At 36.7% G+C, this 24,092-nt stretch overlaps 1 protein-coding gene across 1 annotated transcript in view; it reads left to right on the top strand.

Annotated features, from left to right (window-relative positions):
* Positions 1 to 23,744, top strand: part of LOC149535130 (thyroid adenoma-associated-like protein) — a 44,536-nt gene extending 20,792 nt beyond the window's left edge. Inside the window, exons 3-4 of the mRNA XM_089803694.1 lie at positions 19,577 to 20,206; positions 20,521 to 23,744. Coding sequence (XP_089659820.1) covers positions 19,577 to 20,206; positions 20,521 to 23,119 — 3,229 coding nt within the window. The 3' untranslated portion in view covers positions 23,120 to 23,744. The remainder of the gene's footprint in view (positions 1 to 19,576; positions 20,207 to 20,520) is intronic.
* The last annotated feature ends 348 nt before the right edge of the window (positions 23,745 to 24,092 follow it).

Genomic DNA, 24,092 nt, shown 5'->3' with positions numbered 1-24,092 from the left:
GTTCATTCATCTGGTGCATTTGGACTTCCATAATTACATTGAATTCACTTTCAGCATTGTTGTCAGAAGCCTTACTGTCACTGCCGTTTTGGATTTCTTCAACCTTCTTGTTCATGTCTTGCAAGCCATCATTGAGTTTTTTAATTTCCTCAACCATCCACTTGTCAAAATTGAAAGAATAGGAATACCTGGCCTTGATAGTTTGCAAAATACTCATGGGTCCTTCCCGATTGACATTCAATTCTTCGCTCTTCCTATAGGAAGTAGTTTCATTTTTCCGTTTGTCCCCTGTAGCTTTAGTTTGAGAAAAATTATGCTCCTCCTTCTCAGAATTGTAGTTGCTTGAAGGATCCTTCATAGTTAAAGGGTTAAGGCTTTCACCCCCACTGTCTTGGGTCAGATTCCAGTTTGTAACAAGCTAAAAATTAACAACAAAAGTTTTGCTAATCTGTGATATATTTGTTTAAAGGAAGTTGTAAGCAAAGTGTAATTTATTATTATTATTAATAGAAATGAAGGTACATGGCATAGTTAACTATAATCTATCTATACCTAACAAGCATGAGTAGAAATAAACTAACATTTATCAATTTGTTTCTTAATAGGAAAGAGTTTACAAGAATTATGTTATAAGTAAACGAAAGTTCAACTTTATCATTTCTAATCAGTACATACTTTACTTTTCTAATATTCTAGAAAGTTATTGCAACAACTGAAAAAAAAAAGAGTACTCACATAATTTGTAGTGAGGTTGAGTTGACAGAGTGGATACTGCATAAACAAGGCACCAAGTCTTCGACTTGAGTCACAATCTAGGGTAAAAAGCATCATTGGGGCTTTTGACCACCCAACCATGGGTCGTAACCGACTCCTCCTAGGCTGCTTTGAGATCCAAAGTAGACCTGATCCTCTGCGAGGGATGGTGGATGATCAAGCCACATTTCTTGGGAATCCAATGTAGAGACACTTATATTGCAATCAGTCGTGTCTATAGCCTCGGGCTACTCTAGTGCAACTTTTGTCATGGATGTATCTAGCAGGTCTGTTTTGACATCCATTAATCTTACCTTGGCCAAGGATTTCCAATATCAGGAGTCAATTCCTCACCTTCGTGTTAAATCTCAGGTTTGGTATAGTTTACACTTCTTCTTGGTATCATTGGAGCTAATGAGATATTTGTTTTCCTTTTGTATATTAGAGTTATGTTCTTTTCTAAATTCATCTAGTCTTCTGAATGAAGAGTTGGGGGACTGGCCATATAAGGCGAGTTAATACCCTTTCCTCTGACTTCTACTGAGTCTTACTAGAAACAAGTATAGTTCAGCCTTTCTACTGTCCCAACTAGTGCAGTATAATCTTCAAATTTTTTGTGTAGTGATTCTTTCTCTGAGGAAGTTTTCTATTGAAAAGACCAACACTTTATTTCAGATTTATCCCTTGAATTAGGGTCAACTTTTTATCACTAATTGGGTCTTCTAAAGATGTGGCTCTGCAAGGGCTCGTTTTAAAGTAACTCAATGTTAACAGTTCTCAAGGTGACCATGTTTTTAGGGTGGCTGGAACGATGGTTACTGTCGTTACGTACTTCAGTCAAATCCTCCAATTCACAAGTTTTCAGACCTTACTTGGGGTGATCTATTAGTTCTATTCTTTTTGGTTCTTCTAGGTTTGTTGTTCTTTTCTTGCCTTAATGAATAGCAGAGTCTCTATCTTTTAATGAGGTGGTGGCAAGGAGCTTTCTTGGCATATTTTAGGAGATGTGAGGATATTTAACGTTTGAACATTCAAGTGAATGGTTATCACTATTTGCCTATGTCTCCAGGTAATAGCCATCGATAAAGAAGACAGGCACAAGAAGTTTTTCGAGCTCCACAATAAGGTTATCAAGAATCAAGAACATTCGTACTAGATGTGTTTGTTCTAGCATGAGCTTCCAATCAATTCTTATCAGCAAGTTCTCTAAACTTCTTCCTTTATTAAGATATACTGATTATTCAACTAGAAAGAAATTTTTGAATGACTTAATTTCATTTAACCAATATTGATGGCAGGGCAGTAAAGTATCCTGAACAACTATATGTCATTATGCTACTAATTATCGTTACTTGCCTGGAGTAATTCACAGTCCTTGGAGTAGAGGTGAAGTTGCAGCTATACTTCTGGTTCTTTCAGACCGACTGCACACAAATCTTCCTACCCAAGACTCGTCTTCTATTAACTCGTTTTCTTTCTAGAATCGTGTAATTGCTCTATCTTCTAATGCGGGGTGGTGGATATGAAGTCCTTTTTTTGTTCTATTATGGTTTTTCACTATGTTCCTCGGGGACGCGTTCCCCCCAAAAAAGCTAGTGTTTCGGGGATGGGGACGTCCTTGTCCCGAGGACTTCATTGGGGATTTGCATTCGTCCCCAATTTTTCAACACAAAAAATAAAAATAAAAAAACAAAAATGTCACTTTTTTCATCCCTGTTTGTCGTCCCTACCCCATCCCCAATATTGACAAAAAAATTTGTTGTCCCAGAAACCCATCCCGCTGTCCCCTGCCGTCCCCATCCTGGAAACTCAGGAGAAAATAGTTTTTTCCTTTCTTCCTTTAGCCTTTATGAACTTCATGGAATCCTTGGAACCTTAGCCATTTGATGGATTACGTGGCTCTCTTATCTTCTTTTTCCTATCATGCAACTGTTCAACTGATTCGGGCCCTTTCCTTCTTATTCTAAAGTTGGGATATCAAATGTATTTCTCTACCTCGTAAATTTGAAACGTATTTTAAAAGTATTCCATGATTGGTGAGATAAGTAAGAGGATGGAATAGCTATTGGGAAAATTAAGTCCATCATCGTAGTTGGAATCATATTATATAAATTATTAAGGGATCAAAGTAAGGGAAAATGTATCCAAAGTGGGATATATCCTAAGGGGACAACGTGAAAATGGATGGGTCCCAATCTCATTGGAAGTGGTTTATATATATTTTTCTTCTTTTTAAAATTTTAATATTATAATGTTTAATTAACACTAAGGCTCCTACTCCAGTTCAAGTCAATGTGTGAGGGTGAAAATGGATTAAAATTAAAATTAATAAGTCGTTCGTTGATTAGGAAGTGTAGAGGAACCCTTGAGTTTAATCACCTTGGCCACTCAATTCAATTTGTCAGGTCTTACCACTTCCAGGATTCAGAACTTGGTTATCCCACATCCCCTTTTCCAGTGATGCCCCCTACCCCTTCGGGTTTGTTCCCTGTTTTTCGTGCATCCAATTCGAATAAGTGGTTAAACCTTGATTTAAATAAAATTAGCATGATCTTCATCATTGATTACACTACCACATCAGTAAATATCTTATTAATATTCAGCTAAATTCAAGTACTAACCCGTAACTTTAACCATGATTTAGGTACAAACTATAATCAAACAAATCAAAACCAAGAGTCTTAAACTAGAATTACCGTAATTCCTGAAACCAGAATCTGCTTAAGGCAAAGTCAGCAAAACCACTGTTAGTCGACAAAAACTGCCCAGGGCACAAAAGTTATACTACTGTATAATAATATTCTAAAAAACCATTTAGGGCAACAAAACCACTATTCAGGTTAGATTTTTCTTGCTTAGGGCACAAGTACAAAACCATTAAAGAAATAGCAATCTCATCTAAGGCATCGCCATCAATACAATAATGACATGAGTATAAAGATATCAAATGAAAAGGGGTGTGACATAGTTATCATTCTTGATAATCTCTTTTCCTTCAGTTTCCTCATTTTCCCTGATTTCACCAATTTCATGGAGAATAGTCACTGCAATCTCATCCTGGTTGGTCTCTGTGTAGATGTTGTCCTCCTGATTAGTAGCTTCATTATCTTCTTTAACATCTTCTCCTTCTTCCATGGCTTCAATTTCCTCTTTGGCTTCCTCGGCTTCGTCCTCTTCATCATTTTCCTCTTCTTTAGATACCCCTTCCTCTTCAGTGCTTTCCAACTTGTCATTGTTACAACTTTTGTCATCTTCAAGCTCTCATCTGATTTAGATCCCTTAGGTTTTTTGTTTTTGCGTTTTTCTTTTTCCGACTCCGAATACAACTCGTTCGGAGATTCAGTCTCTTCTTTGTCATTTTTGCCCTTATTCACATCATTTCTCTCGCCTTGATCATGTTTTCACTTCTTTTGGATAGTTTTCATTTCTTTAGCTTGGTCTTTCGGGCCCAATATCTTCCCCACATTATGCTTACCACAATATTTAGAAATGAGCTTCATTAAATCCTCATGAAAAATTGGGTTCGCAGGGTCATTACAGTACTTGGTCAAACTATTAACCAGAGAGCTATGCAAGTAATAGGGAAACAAAATTTTCCTGTCATGTCTGAAATGGTTTAAGAACACAGTGGAAATTTCAAACCCTAATAAACCTACCATCTAATGTGATATACTCCATAATAGCCTTCATCAAATTTGTCCACTTTTTCTTGATCTGGGTAATTTAGAAAAAATGGCATTTTTCTTAACCAATCTAGCTCTTTCTTTTGTGCTTTCGGGAAAAAATTCCACACCATCTTTAGCATATTTTATGTCTATAAATTTTTATTTATCCACATTCGGCATACCAGTAACTTTAGTAATCAGCTTCACGAAGAGGTCCACCTTCCGATTGTGCAGGATCACTTTGTCATTGTTCTTGGTAGTCCTGAGTTATTTATTCATCAGCTCCTTTAAACTGCTCAAGGAGATTCAATAGGCCACTCTTCAGAAGAATCTGCCAAGTTCTCTTTTTCTTCTTCCACTGAAAAGACTCTGGCTCCACATAATTGAGATCGCCACCCATCTTCTGGAGAATTCTCTGCTTACTAGTCACAGCACTAGAGGAATTCAATTTCTTAAAAATGTTAGCCCAGAAAGCAAGGTAATAAGACCAATACTAATGAGTTAAAGCTTTTTGTTTGTGTCACTACAGCTTGTAATCATATCATAGCAGATTTTCATCTCCATCAAGATTAATGATAACCCCTGCTCAGAAGTTTAGCTTTTCCTTGTTTATTAAATTAATTAAGTCCTCTCCTATATTGACAATACCATACCAAGTATTGATTACTTTAGTGAAGGTACCGATATTGGCCAATTTATCGACAGCCGAGTTTGTTTCTCTGAAGTCATTTGAAATGTGAAAGTTACTAAAAATTTGAGCCATGGCTTTAATTTTATCAACGATGTGTTTAATATCTTGTGCTTTCTCATAATTGCCTTTTATACAATTTACAATGTTCTTGGAATCTCCAAACATCCAAACTTTTTCACAACCCACCATTTTTGCTATTTGAATGGTATGTAACGCTGTCATGGCTTCCGTGGTATGACAGGTTTGAATCCCCAAAGGGACAGCGATAGCACATATGTAATTTCCCACTTCATTTCTAACTATCCCTCTACATCTGGCTTTTCCGGTGTTTCCCTTCGCCACACCATTGAAGTTGGCTTTAGCCCAATTCTAAGGACGGAAGTTTATATTCATATTGTTAATTGCACAGGAAAATATTCATTTAACTTTTAAGAGGGAAGTCACCATATAGTTGCCCAAGTGTGAAATCAAATATTAGCAAAGCCTATGTAGTACGTGACATCAAAATGAATTATAGAAAATGGATTGTTTTTGTTTTATATTAATTTTGCTGAATTGCTGATTACAAATGTAAATATCTAGTTAACTTTTTAAGAGGGAAGTCACCAAATAGCTGACTAAGTCTTATATCAAATATTAGCCAAGTCTATGAAGTAACAGAGATCAAAACTAATCAGACTTTTGAAGAGGGCAGTCACCAAATAGTTATCTAAGTCTTAGATCAAATATTAGCCGAGTCCATGAAATAATTGAGATCAAAATTTTCTGGACACCGATCTAGCTACTGTTAGGAATTTATCAAAAGTGGAAACCACTTTGAAGTGTGTTAATGCATAGGATCTCTGATAGAAATAAACTATATTCCAGACTGTAATAAATCAGATCACTTACTTGATCTCAGATTGTGAATTGCAGATCTTCGACTTCAGAATAGTATTCAATGCTTGGAGAATCTTCTACTTGAATGAGGATTAGTAGTCTGTTCTTCAATAATCTGCAAGATAGAAAGGTCGCTGGGACTGCATATATGACTTGTGATTGATATATGTTAAGTCCCTGCCGAAGCAATGATATTATATAACCAACGAAGGGTCATGTCCCTGCATGGGCATGACTCTACGTGGCCTTAGGGTCATGACCCCATGTGGGCATGACCACTTGATTATCCTTTAATAACAGTGCAATTACTAAGTTAATGATCAGCAGCAGTAGTCACACCCGATACAAATTATAACCAATGCATAACACCCGATATAAATCAGTGATGGCAATATGTTCAATAACAAGTGAAGCCCGATATGAATCGGCGGCAGAATATTGATTGCACTCTCTCTCACACACACACACACACACACACACACATCTATAGGTATATGTATCTGTTTATTCTTACCTTCAATATAATCATAAAACCAGTTTGAAATGTTCAGAATTACTTTGACTGAAGCTATACTTCAACAAAGTGATCCAAAACTTTCATTGTGATTGCGGCAAGAAGTTTGCAGGGGTAGTTCAATATTTGAGAAAGCTTATCAAATCATATTCTACAATTGCAATACTTTATATAATTTTATATTCCATAATGGCAATTGGTATGTCCTTTTATATGGGGTGTTAATAAAAGACATTTAGTTGAAGTAAATGATTAGCAAACCACTGGTTTTGGCAACTTCTATTTTAGGTGGAGACCAATGTTAATGATAAAATTAAATGTGTTTATTAAAATTTAAAAATCAAACACACATAGGGATGCTTAATCTGCAGTTTTTTTTTTTCAATTGGTAGGGAGGTTGGGCCAACCTTTCTTTATGAAGTGGCAACGATTACTTGAACAAGGCCTATACATCCTCCGGAAGAGGACATATATTAAAATTTGAATACGTTAAGTATACATAAACAATAAATATATAAATTATATATTTTCCATTATTTTTTATTTATAGTTTGTCATGTAACTATTGATATATAATAGTGGTCAATAATTATTTAAATTTTTGTAATTAATTTATAATATTGATCATGAACTATAGGGTTTTCTTCTTTTTCATTAAAGGGTCATCTATAATAGTGCATAATAGTTATAATTTTAGTAGTAGTGTATAATATTAATTATATATTTGATTGCATCAAAATCCATGGGGTGAGGTGTGTAGGGAGCCTAGTTTATATTGAAACCACGATTTGGAGTAAATTCATTAACTATCTCACATCTCCCACAATTTAGATTGATTGAGGCCCTTTCGAATTCGGTTAATGACCACCATTACTCCTCTTGCTCCCAAAGGTCAAAAAGAAAACCAAAGGGACAGTAGAAAAATGTTTCCACATCGATTTCACTTTGACTTCACTTCCTTCCTGGAATCAACCCTTTGTCTAAGTGATTCACTATTTTTTTGAGTTTTTTGTAGGCTTCTGCAGGTTTTTGCAGTGATTTTGTACAATATTTTGCCCATTTTAAGGTATTTTAATATGATTGCAATTTTCCTTTAAATGCAAAAGGGTTATTGAAGTTTGGTTCAACGATTTTTCAGAGAATCAGGATATTTTTAGGGAAAAAATCGGCTGGCTCTAGGATTGAAGATTTTGATTGGTTATAATTGGGAATTTTGGCAATTATTGCTTCTATGCATTATATCTCTCAATGTGAGGGAGAGTTCACACCTTTTTATCATAAATTCACTTTGGCTAGAGACATAACATTTCTCCTTTAGCGCCCTTGAAAAAGTGCAACTATTAATTATTTCTGCCCTTTGAAATGGACACAACCTTTCACAATCAGTTCTGCACTTCTTATTTAAATCAGATTTGTACCTCTGATTCCTCCTGCTCATCTGATTACAGAACAAACACTATTTCCTTGATCCTATTTGGATGCCCATTTGAAATGAATCCTTGTCCCTTTTATATCTTTTGATATGAGGGAGGAGACGTGCCTTTGCATTATTTTGCCCTTTTGAAAGAGTCACAATTCTTGACCCTTGGTTACTATTTAAGTATCTTTTATTCTAGGAGATTGCTATCTTATTCTCTTTATTTATTTAAAAAAATGATTTCTGTTAAATAAAATATTAAATGATTCTTAATTAAACTACTGTCATCTTTTAGCCAGCTCTCTAGAATATAGTTTAAAGACTGCAGTTTTATTTAATCAGTAAGGCTGTGATCATGCTTTTTATTAACACCGTGATCTGGTACATTCCTTGACGGGGACATGACAGTCTGCCCTTCCCAAAATTGCTTGCCCTCAAGCAATGTTAACTTCATTTCTTAAACTGAATCATGAGGGTCCATGACAAACCTTTGGAGATATGTAGTTTCTTTTTCATGAAGGACCAATGTCTGCATAATATCTTTGATATCTCCTCGAGTCAGTGTAAGGGTGAGCTTTCCTCATATATGAACAATGATTGTATCTGATTAGTTTTGTATCCTTTTGGTTTTAGGGACTGCCTACATTTTTTACAACCTTGCCCTATCCATAGGAACTATGTTGAATTTGTAATTTGTTTTGTTTGTATGCTTATCATATTGAGTTAAAAAGGGTAGCTATGCAAACAATATTTAGTTTACACCTGGAATAAGTCTGAGTTATTGAGGGGCATTCGCATTTCAGACTCTAATTCAAATTCTCATAGAAAGTTTATTTTATGCATTCTCAAAGGAGTGACTCCCCTTAGACCCATCTTCCTCATTAATAGTCACCACCTTAAAGCAATTCGCATCTCTTCATAACAAATGATTTCTTAGTAATTGCACCTCCATGCATTCTGAAAACTTTGCAATTAATAGATCTCACCATTTGACAAATATTTCCTTTGGACAACAAATTTCCCTCTCAGACAAACAAAATGCATCTCTAACAACTGCACCTCTTTTCTTTAACAAATGAAATATTTACTATTTAGGTCATTACACTATAATGAACTGCTTCAGCATATTAGTTATATGATTGCATCCTTTGCAAATCATAATAAAAATCGACTTTGCTGAGACTTATCCATTCTTGTCTAATTGGCCAGCATGATTATTTGCCATCTTTATGTTTACTAATACATTTCTGAATTGTATCTCTTGGAGAACAGCCACTGCATACTAGTTATTGATCACTAACCTTTAATAAACTTTTATTCCCCGAGTTTCAAGTCTCTTATTTGTTAATATCAGTGATGCCACCTTTCATCATTAATTGTTGCCATTTATAGTTGTTTGATCATTCAAATAATAAATCGATGCCCATATGATTTGGGACAACATATTTGCTGATTGCTGATTGTGGTGTTCCCTAAGAAATCGCTGTCTTTATTTTCTTGTCAAACAAATTCAGTGCTGTGATTATGTGTTAATATAATTGCTACCTTGGTAGCTTGATCACTGCTTTGTGCTTCTATTTATGATTTTATTTGATTATTGTCCTCACTAATCTCTCATTAATTCTCTTCTTAATGTCTTGAGAAAAACAATGTAGCGAGGAAAATTGACCATTGTTTGTTGTTTGTTACAAGCATAAATTGCTCTCATAAGTTTGAGGAAGATGGTAAAATCAAAGAAAATTTGTTGAAAGAGTCTCACTTTTCAATAGAACTTGATTGGGTGCATTAATTGTTTTTATACTAATTTCTATATATATCATCATGGATCCTTATGGGTGATTATAATATTTAATATGGTCACAGCTTTTCAGACATATATGTCCATAGCTATACTTGATTTTCAACTTTTTTATTATATCTCTTCTTGTGAATCCATCAGAAGTTTGTTTGCCACATAATAACCGTACACACTTGCAATCCTTTTAAAAGAATCAGATCTTCCCTTTTGGTCTTGAGGTCGAATTAGTCCTCTCTTGGGATTGATGTTCCTCCTCTTTATAAAAGTTTTGTTATTGTGTCTGTTCAAACCCTATAATTGTTTGAATAAACTAGAGTTTTGTATTGAGAGGATGTTGGCACCATAATTTGCATGTGTATTGTGAGATAAGTAGAAATACATCGGGTATGAACCAAATGTGGAGCGTCACATGAAAACACTTGTTGTTAGATTCCTTCATATTGAGGAGGATGATTCATTGATTCATCTTTACCCTGTCTTTACCCTGCAGGATGGCATGATCGAAGTTTTGATACCAATTGTAATGCCCCCTACTAGGATGAGGCTATTTGTTTCCCAATAATTAACATACATCATTAAACATTTTTATGTGTTAAGTTAGTGAGATTAGAAAACATCCAATTCTTCATAATGTAATAAATAATCAAATATATTTAGGGTTCATCCTCACTACTTCCCTAACTCTAATGGAGGCTGGTGGAATAATTGTGATAGGGTGCTTGGAAACCATCTATAAGCAGGCTTCCTCAAGGTTTTAGGAACACATGTTCATACCGATCTTGAGACTTATCCCTGACAGCTTTGCATGTCCTTAACCCTCATCTTGGGATTTACCCGACTTGTGATTACTCTACTTCTCCCCACACCACCCCCAATCATTTCAAGGATGTTAGTGGAAGACTTAAGCACTAGGCCATTAATTATATTGGTTTTTCATGTAATAGTCATGTATATACATATAAGTGAAATTAAGGAGGACTGTCATCTAAATATGAATTACGGTATTATGCATATATTTCAAGGCCACAATAAATGTATTTAAATCTGCTGTGTATTCCATTTCTTCTTCAATTCGATCTTCCCCTTTACTGAAAGGAACCTTCTCTTTAATGTCTCAATGTGAGGGAGAGGTCTCACCTTTTTATCATAAATTCCCTTTTAGCAAGAGACACAATCTTTCACCATTAGCACCCTTGAATGAGTGCGACATGTTATTAGTTCTGCCATTTGGAAGGGACACGACCATTCACAATCAAAGTTCGCACTTTTTAATTTATTTCCTTGATCCTTTTTGGATGTCCATTCCAAATGATTCCTTGTCCCTTTTATATATTTCCATATGAGGGAGGAGTCGTGCCTTTTCATAATTTTGCCCTTTTGAAAGAGTCACAACCCTTGACTCTTAATTACAGTTTTATTCTCTTTTATTCTAGGATAATCTCTGTTTATTTTTATTGATGATATCTTTTAAATTAATATCAAACAACTCTTAATTAAATTAGTGTCATCTTTTAGGCAGCTGTCTAGAATATAGTTTGAAGGCTGTAGTTTGATTTAATCAATGAGCATGCTTTTAGTTTTTTTTTTGTTATCTCAGAGGCGTCCCCATGGCTTGCAACCCTGTTGCCAACTCAGTCCAGGTTAGGTGAGACTAATCCTCTGAGCTGCACAATAACCTGTAGGGGACCCACCCTGGGTGTGGCTAGGTAAATCAGATTTTATGGGTGAGGATTGAACCTGCATCGATCGTTTGTGTCCTCTAATTGAGCAATCGGTCTAGATCCTGGGGTCATGTTCATGCTTTTACTGTGATCTGTTATATTCCTGGACCAGAGGGTGGCATGACAGGTTGTGTACTGTAGTTGTTTGCCAAACAAGAAGGTTAATTCTATGTTCCACAGCATTTGGGGATGCGCTTTGGGAGGTCCATATGAAAATTTCAAAATATATTAATATATTATAGAGAGAGATGTGTCAATACGTGATAGTGACAATATCAATGCATGAATTAATCATGAGAACATTTTCATGTGGCCCTTGAAAATAAATCATTTATTTGAAAACAATTTGACCAGTTCAGGGTAAATAATAAAAAAGTGTGAAGGATTATTTAATTTATCAACAAATGAATGCAAACTGTAGGGAGGCAAAGAAGGAGATCCATGACTTTATCCTTCCACTCTTGAATCAGATTAGAAAAGGAATTCAGCCAAGTCATATAATGCTTCTTATGGATTTGTTAGCAAATTGTGTTTTCTCTCCTATGCTTGAGGATATCTGCAATCTCTTGTGATGCTAAAGGCTATCTTATGAGCCTACCACCATGTTTTTGCTGTACCATACTATTTTCATTATGAGCTGAAGAATATATAAAACCTCAAGTTGAGCAATATAATAACTTTCTTGAGTTCCAACCAGGGGTACCCAGAGTCTCTGGAATGGGGAAAACAGGGGAGAGGGGGACGAGTTTTTGGGACTGCAATTTTTTTGCCAAGTTTGGGGACGACTATATAAATATAGGGAAAATATAAAATATCTAGGGAAATTCGCATATATACATTACATTCATACGAAAACATGGATAAACCATCTCATTGAAACATCATATAACCTTAACATACAACATTTGAATAGTCAAACTCAATGTTCAATAGACATTCCTAATTTGGAATTATTGTTTTTGATTAGAAAAACAAGTTTTACAGGGATCTTGAAACCCAAAAGTTAAAACATATCAAAAGGCTGATAATAAGCAACAAAAGCCCAGCCACAATCCATACATATCAAAAGGCTGATAATAAGCACTAAAGCCAAGCGACAGTACTACGGCCAACCAAAAGGCCAGAACAACGAACAGACAAAAAGCCAAAAACCAAAAACTACAGAAACCAGTCAGACCAAAGGACAGGAAATGAAAAACCTATGTTACTCCTCTGTCTTTCTTTCCAGCTCTTGCATCGTTTCCGCCGCTTCATAGGCCTTCTGGATCTCCTCAGCCATAAGCTCCTACTTCTTCTGACCCGTTTGATCCAAGTTGCTGACGGTAATGTCTGTAGTCATGTCCTCATCCATCCTATCTCTAGCTTTGTCCTTTTCCTCATTATCCTCTAGGAAGCCCTTGGCTTTCAGCTTTCTGACAAGAGAAGATATATTTTCATTAAGAGAAGTCAGAATTGAAATCATCTGGTTTGCCAAATTATGATTGTAATTTACCAGATTCTAAATTCTTTTTTCCAACAATCTAAGGCCATCCCCTTGATCAAATTGCCATGTTCTAACTTCTTCCCTTGGTTTTCTAGATGACCCACTCTTTCTTTGACCTCCTCCAGTTCATGGTAGAGCCATTTAATTGACCTGAAATTGTCTATCATACTATTTCTAGCATTATTCATCAAATTCATGCCAATTTCCCTTGCATTATCAGTAATAGCCACCAGGGCCGGATCGATGAGTTCCTCTATCTAGAGCTTTCCCTCTTTACCTTCAAGGATTTGAGGGTTCATTTTTTCTCTCACTATTCCCATTTTTGATGTTCTAACATTAAAATTTTTCTAGACAGGGCACTTGTCTTTTATAACTGCCTCTCCACTCTCATCCTCTATCTTCTCCTCATCATGTTCCTTAGGAGGGGATATTGGGGAAAGAGGAATGGCTGATATCTCTGGCCCAGGATCTGTTTTCCCCACTGGGGGCACATCCTCCTCCTTAGACCTCCTCTGTATTTTAGCTACCGGCTCCTCCCTCTTAACATCCTCCTTTTCCTTATTCTCTTCGTTAGTATCCATCCCATCCCCTTCCTCACTATACTCCTCATCTCCTTGACCAGCAATTTTAAACCCTAATCCCCTAGGACTTTTCTTGCACGGGGTTTTAGTTGACGAAGACGATTTCTTCTCAGAAGCCTTATCCTTCTTTTTGGACGAAGGGGTTACATCTTCATCCTCCGAACTTATACTTTGAACATCATCCGCGTCAGATGAGAAGTTTGAACTCCCCGTCTCCTCAGATGCTGCAATAGCTTGGGTGTGGGTTTTGCTTCGAGACTGAGCCTTGAAACGCTCATATATCAAAAGCAACAAACCCTCATGTAGGGCCGGATTCAAAGTCGGCTTTTTCTTGTGTATTGAAATATTCTTATGCATAGAAGTATATAAATAAAAAGGAAAAGAGACCTTAATCCCATAAAACGAAAATGATTGAGCAGAACAACATGGTGTGTCCTAACTCTATCAAATCTTGTGTCTAAAGATATATGTTCAATAATAGCCCTCAAAACATACCTCCATAGTTTCTTTATTGAATCCATCTTGTAATATGTTTCACTCTTGACTAGTTCCTTCCTTCTGTATTTTTTGCAAGATTTTTCACAACATTCACAAACACCACCTTGTCTTTGTAAAACTTCAGTTCTTCATCCAGAATTTTAGATGTCCACAGTCACCTGATATGTAACCCCATCGACTTTAACCCTCCCATCTTTCCACGAATTTACCATAAGGTTCGTAATCGTTGGGTTGTAACCATGGAGGTTGGCTGTATAATTGGCAATTCCTCCCTTTTCTAACTTCTCCCACACTTTAGTTCTTTGCTTCCATTTTTCCGCCTCGCCTACTAGTTCTTTCCTACTTTACCCCACCATCTCTATAGTCTCAGTGCTAACTATTCTCATAAACTCCTTCCTCTGAAACCCTTTCTCAACCCTTTGAATGCTTTGATGGAAACTGCTTTGATTTTCACAGCTATGTCTTTCAATACCACTAAAGTGGTATATACAAAAATCGACCCATAAAATGTGTCGATTTGACGCTGATAACATCATCCGTCTGCTCCAATTGTATATACTATTATTACACTTCCTTACACTCATATTCACATTAATATCCATAATTATCTTTGCATTTCCCCTGTACATCCCTTGATTTTTTCCAATTCAATTAGGCTTTTGGCATCTACTGGAATAATCCCACCGGTATTCCAGGTCATTGCCATGTCATTCTTTACTGCTTCGTTGGCTAACCAATCAGCCACCGAGTTTGCCTCCCGATATTCATGACTGACGTGGATGCTATCAAATTTACCAAATGTTAAATGGATATCTTCAATGATATTAGCTATTGTCCATGAGGATATCCCCTTTAATACATCTAATAATGTTATTAGAGTCCCTCTCCAACCATAGATTTTTAACTCCCTTATTCAAAGCTTATTTCATCGTGCGAAGAGCTGCACTGGCTTCGGCATAATGATTTGTTTGATGGCCTAGAGGGTAAGATAAAGCATCAATCCCTTCACCATAGTAGTTTCTTATAATACCTCCTCCACATCTTGAGGGACCAGGATTCCCTTTTGCCGCACCATCAAAGTTAGCTTTATGCCATCCCTCAGGTGGGAGCTTCCATTTCACTTCCTGTCTTTTAGAGATCCTGTCCTTTTCCTTCATCTTTTTCTTACCCCCATCTTCAATGTCTCCCCCCTTTTCAATTAGGTAATTTTCCTTCATATGTCTATTGATTTTATCCACTAGGACATAAGCAGGTTCCTCCCTGTCTCTAAATATCCTATTATTTCTTTCCTTCCAAACTTCCCAACAGAAGTGAGGCAAAGACCAAGTGCTAAAATCCTGCAAGTTTGAGCCTTTATACATACTATTCTATTGACAAATGAAATCCAACACATTACCTGGCTTGCACCGACTCCCAAATTCTTAGTAAGAAGATCCCAAACTTCTTTGGAAAAGGGATAGTGGATGAACATATGATTAACCGACTCCTCTTGTTTACACAAAATACATCTAGTAGGGATATGGTGGCCTCTTTTCTTCAAATTTTCTAGTGTAAGAATTTTATCTTGTAAAGCTAGCCAGAAAAATATGTTTATCTTTGGAGTAAGGCCAGGAACCCAAGCCTTGGCCTAAAGGGGTTTCTCCTTCAAGCTCCAGAGAGAATTATATCCCGAAGCAACCGAGTAAAAACCATTAGGATTATCCTTCCATATTAGTTCATCCCTCTTATTATTAAGAATCATTGAGTTCAAAATTAACATTAATGGTTTGAGGTCAATCGAGATAGAAGACAGGTCTCTCCATCCTTGGTCAGTTTTGTAGTCCCTAACTTTTAATCCAAATTGCCTGATACAAACATTTGCCCAGTTCCCATAAATAGGATTATTAATTAGAGGACCCTGAATCAACCAATTATCATGCCAAAAGAGAATGCCATCACCATTGCCCACTTTCCACTTAGTCTTGGCTTTGGCCAAATCTCTAGCCTTAAGGATACCATTCCAAATGACTTAACCATTCGGAATATCATCATTATTAAGCAAAAACTTTAGAGAAGGCCTTCTAATATACTTCACTAACACATCTCTCCATTCCCCCTTACTGTTGATAATGCGCCATATCTGTTTGGCTACGAGAGCCTTATTGAGAGGTTTTAATTTTCTTATACCAAGACCACCATGGCACTTAGGGAGGCAAACATTAACCCAAGCCACAAGAGGATACCTTTTACATTCCTCTAGACCAAACCACAGAAAATCTCTCTGGATCTTCTCCATCTTGTTAGCAAATTTGGCCAGTATCCCAAAGAGGCTCAAGGCAACATTGGAAGATTTTGAAGAGTGGACTTAACCAAAAGACATTTACCTGCTTGGCTCAGTGTAGCTCCTTTCCACCTAGCCAACTTCTTGCTAAACCAATCCCACACCCAAGAATCCTAGCAATCCTCATTTGTCTGTGAACAGGAGTATTGATAAAGAATACTGAGCTCTTCTCCCAATTAATTAGCTGGCCAGATCCTCTGATATACACATCCAGAAGATCCTTCATAGCTTTGGTCTTCTTAATAGAAGATTCCCCTCCCATAATAGTGTCATCCACAAACTGTTGATGAGAAAAAGAAAACATTCCCAGAGGAGGGCCTAATCCCTCTTAGTCTCCCTTCCTATCTTTTCTTCCCAATCAACCTACCAATACACTCAGCCATAATAATGAACAGAATAGGAGAGAGAGGATCACCCTGTCTTAAACCTCTCCAAGGTTTGAAGAAATCAGAAGGAGCCCCATTGACCATAATGGCAAGCGAAGAAGTAGAAATAGGTTGAGAAATAAGCTTGCGAACATGTTGATCAAAGCCAAAAGCCTGGAGTACAGAATCGAGGAAAGTCCAGTCTTCCTGATCATAGGCCTTTGAAAGGTCCAGCTTGAGTAGCAACCCTTCCCTTTTACCTGCTTCAAAGGAGTGAATAACTTCATGAACCATCATGATAGAGTCCAAAATCTGCCTACTAGGGACAAAACCAGTCTGTTGCTGAGAAATGATCAAAGGAAGAATCTTTAGAATTCTGATAGTTAACACCTTCGAAATGATCTTGTAAAAGGAATTATAGAGACTAATATGCCTAAATTGTTCCGTAGAATCAGCCCTTGGAACTTTGGGAATTAGAACCAGGAAAGTAGAATTGACTTCTTTAAGAAGACTTCTAGCCCCAAAAAATTCCTTAACAGTCTTAACCACATCTGCCATAACCACCTCCCAATAAACCTGAAAAAAGAATGTACGAAAGCCATCTGGCCTAGGTGCTTTATCAGCTGGTAATGAAAACAAAGCTTGTTTCACCTCTTGAGCATTAGGAATCACCCTCAACATTTTATTGTGACGAGGCTGGATAATCTGAGGGAGACAAGACACATTTTCATTCTGATCCACCACTAATAGCACAGGGTCCCAAGAAAGAAGAGAAGAGAAAAAAGAAACAGCTTCAGCTGAAATATCATTTTCCTTAGTCAAAGTCACCTGGCCCTTTTTAATTCCTGATATCCTATTATTAGCTCTGTGCTTGAGAGTGGAAAGGTGAAAAAACCTGGTGTTCTGATCACCCTCTTTAAGCCAGTTAATCCTTGATCTCTACCTCCAGAAAATCTCTTCTTTACTTATAATGATCACCCTCTTTAAGCCAGTTAATCCTTGATCTCTGCCTCCAGAAATTCTCTTCTTTACTTATAATATTATGCAGATCAGTTAAAATAGTCATCTCAATATTCCTATACTGTTCACTATACCCATCCTCTTGAATTAAATCCTGAATAGAACAAAGCCTGTCTGAGATCTCTTTCTCCTGAAAGATATGGCCGAAAACATAGGAATTATTGTTAGTGTGCATATAATTTGGAATTATTGTTTGTGTGCATGTAATATTAAAATAAAAACATAAACAAATGAAATAAACCCAAGAACACATTTAAGAATTCTTTGTCAATGGCAACAAGAACAATAGCCTATTTTCCAATTTGAAACACACTATTATCATTTAATTCTAAAACTACAACACCAACTCATTGTAAGTGGATCGACATTAATACGAAAAGGGTCTGGTATACAGTTCTGATCGTGATATAGGTCTGTTACAGTAAGATGGTTCCTTGATGCAACCTCCAATATTCACCCTATCTTCCACGAAGGACCCAAATCAAGACAACCCAAGACCAACCCAGCACCGATGTATTGCCGCAAAATGACATAAAAATGCATGTTCTTGATCTGTAATGCACTTTCCAGACTTTCGCAATACCTTGCAAACAGTCTGAGTGTGTAGCATGACTGACAACTTTCTTAATTTGATGATTCTAAATGTAATATTGTCAAATACTAATCAAAGGACCCCAAATAGCAGGAACTAATTGCCAAACAACAATAAGCATTTTATGGTGACCTTGGAAGGCGGGGCCCACTTCAAAATTAACAAAATGTAAGTTTTATAAAAAAAAATGTTTTTGAAGTGCTAACATTTCTTATTGAGACACTCATCTGTCTTTGGGACTTGCAAGGCATTCCCAAGGCATCCCCAACCCTCCCTAGGACGTATGGGCATCCCCAGTTTTATTTTCCAAAGCCCCAAAGTTCCCAGGACATTTCCTGTGAATTTCGAAAAATTGAGTAGAAAATCATCCTCAAGTTGAGCTAATCAAATTGTATGCAAGCAGAAAAGATGTTGCAGCAGTCCTAATTCATGTAAAACCTCATTCTAAACAATAGTATGGTGGCTAGAATAATTGTTTCAGTAGTTTTAATGGCTAAACCCCTTACAATCAACATGATACAAGGGAATTATCTTAAGATCTGCTAAAGTGCGGCTATATATGACTGATAACAGCAGTCCAAAATCAGAAACCCCCTAAATCAATAATATAAAAATGGCACAACTACTACAATACTCCCCAGCCTTCGAGGACTCTTAGCTGTCTTTGGGATGTCTCAAATGTCCCCCAGCCATCCTGGTGATGGCTAGGCATCCTCAAACGACATGGGAACATTTCCCTCATTTACTGTAAATTCCCAGACGGGATGTTCTCGTCATCCTGCCATTCCCGAAATGCCTTGGGGACAGGAACACCTGCTTTTGTATCCTTGGGTTAATTTTGTATCAGTTTTTGTGTGATTGTGTAACTCTTAAAAGTAATTTTATGAGCCCTATGTGGGTAGTGTGCAACTTGTGCATTGTTGTTTCTCTGAAATCCTAAGATGAGAGGAGTTTTGGTCTCTTTGTTGACCTTAGAACTTCCTTAACCTGTTTTAGGTAAGAAACACCCAACAACAGAAGCCTGATATATCACACAGGAAAAATCACAAACAGGGATATATATATATGCAGGATCTGTAATTTTATGCTTGATTAACTATAATAATTGTGATTCTTTTATATATTTTTTGGTTGGAAGTAAAACATAATTACAATTTCTACTTCATTTTCTTCTCATAATTTTTTTCTAATGGAGCCTTGTTTCTGTGAACTGAACTGACTACTCTATGTTTTTTGGACTGTTTGTTCATATGATATTTCTCATGGTTTTAAATTTCAGGTTAAATCAGATGCCTGAAACATGGATGAAACAACTTATGCTAAGGACAATTGCAAAGGGTCAAACTGTTGATGACCTGTTGAGGAGGAGTGCAGGGATTCCAGCTGCATTTATTGCAATTTTTCTTTCAGAGCCAGAAGGCACACCCAAAAAGCTTCTTCCTTCAGCAATGAGGTGGTTGATTGATCTTGCAAAGTCTTTTTTGTCAAAATCAGATAATCTTTTTGGAAATTGTGTCTCAAACTGTGATCCACCAAGATTGGATGAGGAAAATAAATCACGGAGTACAGAATCTGTACCTTTTCAATCTCTGCCTGACATAAGGCATATGGTAAATGAGGAATTTCAAAACTTTTCTAAGCAGCGAGATGAAGGTGTGGTGCCCACGGTACATGCATTTAATGCCCTGAAGGTTGCCTTTCATGATAAAAATCTGTCCACAGATACTTCAGGCTTCTGTGCAGAAGTCCTTATAATTGCAATATGCTCGTTCTCTTCTCATTATTGGGAAGTGCGAAATAGCGCCACACTTGCCTTCACTGCTTTGGTTCATCGTATGATTGGTTTTTTAAATGACCATAAACAAGAATCAGCACGCCGTGCCATGACTGGGTTTGAATTTTTCCACAGGTATTTCTCATACAGGCTACTGATTATTTCACATGTAATTGGCCCATTCAGTTCGAAACTTTACATTAAGATATATATGTAATCTGTATCAGCCATCAGGAGAATGTCTTGACAATGAATTGTCAAGTAGTAGATTCTGAATAGCTTTATTTCTTTTTAAAGCTTTCAGTGACACTGATTTTTTTCTGTTCTTGGTGTGCCTCTTTTAAAACTGTGAGATTCGATTTTTCTTGTTTCAGGAATCTAGATTGATACTCAACCAACTACATTTTAGATAACAGTTAATGGTATGATAATTTTTTTGTATTTTGAAGGTACCCAACATTACATCCTTTCCTTCTAAAGGAGCTACATAATGCAACAAAGCAGTTAGAAGATGTGTCCCAATATGGGAGATACAATAAGCTGGGAAAAAGCTTGCATCCAAGTTTGGTTCCTGTTCTAATCATTCTCTCTCGACTGAAGCCTTCCATAATCAGCAGTGGAACTGAAGATTGGTTAAATCCTTCTGTCTTCATGCCTTATATCAGAAGATGCGCAACTCAGTGCAACTTAAGAGTTCGTATTCTTGCATCAAAAGCTTTAGTGCCATTAGTATCTGGGGAGAATTTGTTGAATATATTGGTAGACCTTGCCAGTGGATTGCCCAAAGTAGATATCCAGGATCTGGTGAATTCTGGTCTGAGGATTCCACAGAATTTGGATAATGTACCCCCATTGAACAGGCAGTCTATTTCTTTCAATTCTATTCATGGAATACTGTTACAAATTGATTCTCTTTTAAGTAATAACTGCATGATCATACCAGATGTGGCTAAGAAAGATGAGATTATCAATGCATTGCTTCCAGCACTTGAAAGTTGCTCGGGGCTTGGTAATAACAAGCTTTGTTCTTGTTCTATGGTCACTGCTGTCTATCTGCAGGTTTTAGAAGGCTTACTTAACATTGCAGGAACATGTCCTGCAAGCTGTCATATCAAGAAAATCCAAATTATGCTTATGTATTTTAGCTCTGAATGTTTAGATGTTTCAGGTGTGCTCCAATCTGAGATTTATGATTCAACAAGAATAGACCTTCGTCAGAAGGCAGTTGCATTCTATTTCAATACAATGTTGATGAAGCATCCAATCTTATGTGCAGAAGGTCCAGGAGCAGATACTAGCATGCATCATTTAATTCCAAACAGTTCACCTTCTTGTTATAACTTTGAATCTTCAAATTTTGCATCCAGATTTGAAGATTCTTCAAGTTTTCTTGAAAGACTAAAAGGTTGCTTATCTGATTCTACATATGAAGTCAGGCTGATTGCATTAAAGACACTTTATCAATTTATCAAATTGCTTGAGTCAAAGACTGTCAACAAAGGATTTGGTACTTTTGTTGATAATATCCATCAATGGTTTCAAGCTAATTTGCAAGCCACTCTACTAGAGCGACTAGAATTGGAGACAAATCCTAAATGTCTACGGCGCACTCTTCAAGTTCTTTTCCTCTGTTATTCATTTGATATTCCGATTTCCAACAAGTTAATAACTAAAGATGAAAATAATCTTTGCTGGATGGACAATCAAGCTGTCCTCAGTTTCTGGTCTAAGCTTGTGAAAATTCAGAGAACTGCAAAGCATGAAAAGATAGAAGAAACATTGATGCTATGCTTTGGAGTCTGTATTAAGCAAGTCAGCAAATTTGTTAAATCTTCACTTTTGTCGGAGATTTCACCAAGTGAAATGAACAACCATGCTGAGCAGGTGGTCAAATGTGAGAGGTTAGAGCAGTGGAGAAAAATCTGTGAATGCATTTGTTCTTGGAGCGGTCTAATCAAGAAATACAGTAATCCATGTGAATCCGTAAAGATGAGGAATGCCACTGCAGAGGGCATTGCAGCCTCTGGACTCCTGGAAGAAGTTAGCTGGATAGGCTCAGTGATTTCCAACAGGGGGCTATCTCTTAAGGTAAACTTTTCTATGAACACTAATGACAAAAATATGGATCAGTCAGAAGGGCTGGATTTGTTTGCCAGAGCCATACTGGATGCATGGGTCATATGTATTAAGCTCTTAGAAGATGAAGATATCAACCTGAGACAGAGGCTTGCTGTTGCTGTAGTAAGATCAATGAGTTCCACATCATGTAGCTATAGCAATGTGAAGAACATTGTGCCTGCCCAAGTTGAAAGAGTGCTTGAGTTATGCTTTGATTTTCTGACGGCTAACCTTACTCACTGGCCAGTATATTTTGATTGTCTTGCCAATTGGGTGCTTGGTTCAGAAGATCTTATGATTGGAATGAAAAAAAGTGGGGAAATGGTTCGCAGATTATTTGACAAAGAACTTGATAACCATCATGAAGAAAGACTTCTGACCTCTCAGCTTTGTTGTTTGCATTTGCAGAGGCTTCTTAATGGCCGAGCATTGGAATCTGACCTTCAAGGTAATGGAAAAGTTCGTTCCACTACAGTGGCAGATACCCATGTGAGTAGTAGGGAAGAAACTCATATATTAATACATAAATGGAGGATGAGATATTTGTCCAAGATAATATCATTTGTCAAGCATTGTATTGCTTTAGAGTGCAGTATGAGCTGGGTGGGTGGCATAGGTAATCATCAGGATGTATTTAAGGTTATATATCCGTGTCTTCTGGGACTTTATACCTTTGCATGTCATCCACATGGGAAGGAGCATCATGATACATTTCAAGATGATTGTCAGAGGAAATTGCTTTGCACTTTAAATGAACTTATTGAACTGATGATTCCATTGCTTTCAAATCCTCTCATTTCAAATCTCTATATAAAAATGCTTGAAGCTTATGAGAATCAACTAGCCATCAACCTTGGTTCGAAGGATCTACAGGAATTGAAGAGTGCTTCCTGGTGTCAAGATTTTGATCCCTACTTTCTTGTTAAATAAGAGATCTTTTGGAATTTGATGAACATTTTCATTGTATTCATCACAATTTACAGTCAGCATTTCTTCCGTCAGACCCACATCCAGATTCTTAATCATCAGATGTGCAGTGAGGTAGCAGATGAAGGACAACTGTTCTATTACATTGAGAATATTTTTGCTCGTGCACAGTCGACAAAGAAAAAGTGTTCGTATTATTCTTATAATTGTCTGCCTCTCTGTCAATGACTAACATGAGTGGATAGAGTCATTGATCCACAAGATTAAAACTTGTTGGATGCATAGCCTGGTTGAGCAATTTTTTTGTTTTATTTATATGGATGCATATCTTGATGTATGGGACAGCAATTTTGGAACCTTTCAAAAATGTTTAACCATTCTTTAAAGAGGTGACTGGCACCTCAAAAAGATGATGCAGACTGGAATGAAATCTGTGGACTGCAATGTTTCTGCTTATCATGTAAAATATGCCAGGGCATTCTTTTGTTAATGAATAATGGGATAACAGTTTTGAACTCATCTCGTTACACTTAGATGCTATAATTTGATAGGAGCCTTTTGTAAGCAGATCATATTTTGCTACTCTTATGTTCTGAATCAATAACAATATGCCTATTATACATTCAAATTTTCAATTGCACACTGTCAATAATTATTACACAATTTTTTTGTTTGGTGGTTGTTTATGAAGCTTCTCATGTATGTTCTTTTAATTGTTATAATACTTTTAAAATCAAGGTTCAATATAACCTTGAGTAAATTGTAATGGTAAAAACTGTAGTATCTCAATGCAAGATCACAATTCTAGGTGGTCAAGTGTTGCTCATGTATCTCCTCTAGGCAGAAATAGAGCAAACCCAAAATAAAATGTAGAACACACAAAAACTGAAACTCCGAAAAACAAATAAACAAACATAGAAAGCAAGTGGAAAAAACTTCAATATGGCTCCCGCTCCTGTTCGAATTGCTGGGTCTC

Source organism: Cupressus sempervirens, chromosome 10 (assembly GCF_028749045.1).
Source record: "Cupressus sempervirens isolate cs-2001-9-10 chromosome 10, ASM2874904v1, whole genome shotgun sequence".
In the NCBI taxonomy this organism is placed as follows: domain Eukaryota; kingdom Viridiplantae; phylum Streptophyta; class Pinopsida; order Cupressales; family Cupressaceae; genus Cupressus; species Cupressus sempervirens.
The sequence above is the reverse complement of the archived record's forward strand: the minus strand, read 5'-3'. Positions and strand labels throughout refer to the sequence as shown.